Source organism: Chlamydotis macqueenii, chromosome 3 (assembly GCF_036417535.1).
Source record: "Chlamydotis macqueenii isolate bChlMac1 chromosome 3, bChlMac1.mat, whole genome shotgun sequence".
NCBI classification, from domain to species: Eukaryota; Metazoa; Chordata; class Aves; order Otidiformes; family Otididae; genus Chlamydotis; species Chlamydotis macqueenii.
In genome coordinates, this window is record NC_141558.1 from 70146873 (window position 1) to 70151112 (window position 4240).

General features: G+C 43.8%; 1 protein-coding gene across 1 annotated transcript; it reads right to left on the bottom strand.

The window, feature by feature from the left end:
- Positions 1-818: 818 nt before the first annotated feature.
- On the bottom strand, positions 819-1541 carry LOC147601288 (endogenous retrovirus group V member 1 Env polyprotein-like). The gene has a single exon (XM_086744602.1). It carries the CDS (start codon positions 1539-1541, stop codon positions 819-821), a length of 723 nt encoding a protein of 240 aa, XP_086600728.1.
- Positions 1542-4240: the final 2699 nt, after the last annotated feature.

Sequence of the window (4240 nt, forward strand, 5' to 3'; positions counted from 1 at the left end):
CTGTCCTGCTGCCAAGTTTCCCAATTTCAGCCTGTTCCATACAGAGATGATGTTCGTTCACACATTTATCACTTGATACTGACGTGCGGAAAACGGACTCCACAATCTGTAAGATTGTAAAGTAGGTATGTTTATTCAGCGCTGGGCAGCACAGGGGGGTAGTCCCACCAAAACCGTGCGCGCCTTACGTGGCAACTCACTTTAAATTTATACAACCAAGTGTTACATATACATAAAGTTTCACAATACGCCTATACATATGCATGACCTATCCCCGCTTCGTATTAAAATTAGTCCCAAGGGGTCATTTTCATAAACTCCTCCTGTCTGGGCTTGCGCAGTGCCTCCTGGTGGTGGTCGTCGGGGGTCGTGAGGATGAAGGCAGGTGACTCCTCTTCGTCACCGCTAGTAACCTTTTGTTCTTGTGCAAACTCAGTTATCCCTTGGCTTTCATTCAAGCTGCAGGGTCGGTTTTAGCTGGTTCTTGAAGCGACCCCCCTCTTCCTTACCGGGAACTGTCTTTCGTGAAGAACTGTAAGACTTTCTGCTTCAAATAGTTTGCACAATGGCTAGCAAATTATTAAGCAAGTAGTTAACAAAACATTAAGCACTATTTATCAACTTGATTCCTTAGGATGCACAGCAATAATTAATCAATGCCATATCTATTAAGATTTCTTTAACTCCTTCTCTCAGTCCTCCCTTTTCTAGAAAATTAGTAAATTCCTTTACTATCAATGTCCCTAAAATATTAGTTAGATTCTAATTTCTGTCGTAATTGGTTCCTTTTCCATTCGCTGTAGGAAATTTCTGTTCCTTTAAAACACCAAAATCCACAGCGGATGGCTATTCCAATAATCAAAAATAAAAAAAACAAGTGCAATAATTATTGCGAACAATTGTTTTAACCACGCTAAATTGGGTAACCAGGATGTCAGTCTTTCCCATAAGTCAGAAAAACCCCAAGAAGTATTATCTTGCGTTACTTTGTGTAAAACACCTACTTGTCTTCTGATTTCTTGGAGATCCTCAGTGATCCGCCCGCTTTGGTCTGCATACATGCAACAGTCTACATTAATTACTGTGCATACTCCCCCTTGTGAGGCTAATAACAAATCTAAAGCCATGCGATTTTGTGACACTATTTTTGACAAATCAGTAACTTCTTCCCGGAGTGCTAGGATAGCATCAATGGTCTTATTTTCCATTGTTTCTATTACAGCCGAGATGTTTATTATTGCCTTCTCCAATTCACTGACCCCTAGAAATGGGATGAACCATCGTGCAAAACTATGAAAACTGGTTGGCCTGTCTATGAGAGGGTTATTTACAATTTCCCGTTTTCTTCGTAGAGAATATGGTGTCAATTTGTCGATAATAGTAATGTTGGGGATCAAACCTCCTAATGTACATGCTCCATGCCATCCTAGGGGTAAAACCTTACGGGCCACTGTGCCGCACAACCAATACCATCCTGTTCCCTGTGGGGTTGGGAGGCCGGTATAATTGAGTTCTAGAAATTCCGGATCTACTCTCGTCATATTTAAGGTGTGACTATCATTGCAGTTTGGGTATTCTCCTACAAACGGTCCTTTTCCCGAACTTACCAAACAGCTGTCCCCTAATGGATTAGCCCCCTCTATAGTTATTGCCAGTTCCCGACCCCATTTAATTTGAGGATCCGTCCTCAAAACCGTATTTCCCCAAAAGATACCATTTTGTCTGTTGGTTAAAGAGACTGGCAATGGAACACCTATCAATGGCACTTCGTAACCAGAATGTCTTGGCATTTGGGTGCAAACCCAACAATCCGTCTTATTCAAAATTTTGGTGACATTTTGAATTAGTTGAACATACCAATTTTCTCGCCAGGCCACTGCATTCATTGCGTGCGAGGCTATAAAAATCGTATAGAATTTGATCCACATCTTATCTTTTTAGTCTAAGTTTTAACGGTCCTTGGATTTCAGAAGTCCAAAGCTTCTGTGGTGACTTCTTTACTCGAGTATGGTGAATCCAGGCATTCTGTTTCTTAATCTTAATTGCTGTAAAGGAGGTGAGGAGTACCTGGTATGGTCCTTCCCACTGTGGTTCCAAGTTTTTTTCTGTAAGAGACTTTACATATACATAATCTCCAGGTTGTATATCATGCACAGGTTCATCTAGACCTCTTCCCCGGGTACCAATTACATGCTTTCCAATTCTATTGAGCTGTTTGCTCAATGCCACCATGTAGGAAGTCATAATTTCATCCCCAGCTTGCAAAGACATCCCCCTCTGTATCCCATAGGGTCGTCCATACAGAATTTCAAAGGGACTCAGTCCTTCCTTTGCCCTTGGTCTCGTTCTTATACGCAAAAGGGCTAAAGGGAGAGACTGAGGCCATGTCAAGTTTGCTTCTTGTCCCAATTTCACAATTTGCTGTTTGATTAAGTGGTTCATTTTCTCCACTTGGCCACTCGACTGAGGGCGGTATGGGGTATGAAGTTGCCAATCTATTCCCAAATGGTGGCTAATTTGTTGTACTATTTTTGAGACAAAATGTGGTCCTCTATCAGAGGATATGGTTGCTGGAACCGCAAAACGTGGTATTATCTCTTGTACCAATACTTTAGTTACCTCCCGAGCCTTGGCTGTCCTAGTTGGGAATGCTTCTGGCCAACCTGAAAAGGTATCGGTTAATACCAGCAAATATCGATACCCCCCTTTTCTTGGAAGTTCTGTAAAATCAACCTGCCATTGTTGTCCAGGCCCGTTGCCTTTTCCAATCTGGCCCATTTTTGGTTTGGGGGTATTTTTAGGGTTAGTCTGGAGGCAAAGGTCACACTGTTGAGTCACCCGTCTCACCGTGGTGTATAAATTTCTAGCCACAATTTCTCTGATTAAATGTTTATACAGAGCCTCTGCTCCCCAATGCCTTTTCCTATGTTCTTCCCGTATCAAGTGCCACAGTAAACAAGAGGGAATAATTAGTCTTCCCTGTGGGGTATAAGCCCACCCCTCTTCATTATATGACCCTTCTAAGTCTGTGATAAGTTTCCGATCTTCCTTGATATATTCTGGCTTACCTTCTAGAGAGATTTGCCTATCAGGAATTAGAGCCCCTTCTACTTTCACCTTTGTTTTGGCCACTTGTTTTGCCTCTCTGTCCGCCAGCTCATTCCCTTTTTCCAAATCTGAGCTCACTTTCTGGTGTGCCTTAATATGCATAATTGCCACTTTCTCAGGGAGCTGGACAGCTTCTAGTAGCTTCAGAATTTCTTCTGCATGTTTGATATTTTTTCCCTGGGAGTTCAATAGTCCTCTTTCTTTCCAAATTGCTCCCTGTGCGTGCACAACTCCGAAGGCATATTTTGAGTCCGTGTAAATGTTCACAGTTTTGCCCTGGGCCAACTCCAGGGCTCGGGTTAGGGCAATTATTTCTGCCTTCTGTGCGGAGGTGTTCATGGGCAAAGGCCCGGACTCTATTACCTGCTGACTGGTAGTGATGGCATATCCCGCATGTCGATTGCCATTTAAGACATAACTGCTCCCGTCTGTGAACCAGTTTTACCCGTTTTCCACGGGGCTATCCTTCAGGTCTGGGCGGCTTGCATATGTTGCTTCAATGGTTTCCAAACAGTCATGGTGCACTGGTTCTCCTGTGTTCCCGCTGAGAAAAGAAGCTGGGTTGACAATGTTAGTGACCACGATTTCCACATCATCCTGTTCTACTAATACAGCTTGATATCTCAGAAATCTTTGTGGAGAGAGCCAGTGCCCACCCTTTGCTTCCAGTACTGCTGATACTGTATGAGACACCAAAACAGTCATTTTCTGGCCCAGGGTAAACTTTCGGGCTTCCTGTATGTTCAGTATCACAGCTGCAACCGCCCGTAGGCGTCCAGGCCAACTCTTTGCAGTGGCGTCTAACTGCTTAGAGAGATAGGCAACTGCCCGTCGATATGGACCCAGATCTTGTGCTAATATTCCCAGGGCAATACCCTGTTTCTCATGGGAGAAAAGAAGAAACGGCTTACTCACATCTGGGAGTCCTAAGGCCGGGGCTGACATCAGAGCCTTTTTCAGTAGCTCAAAGGCTCGTTCGGTCTCTTTGTTCCACTCAAGGTGCTTCTGCTCAGTAGCTGTCAGAGCATACAGTGGTTTAACAAGCAGTCCATAATTATAGATCCACAATCGGCACCACCCGGTCATTCCCAGAAAAGTCCGTAACTCCTTTACTGTCTGAGGTCTCTGAGTC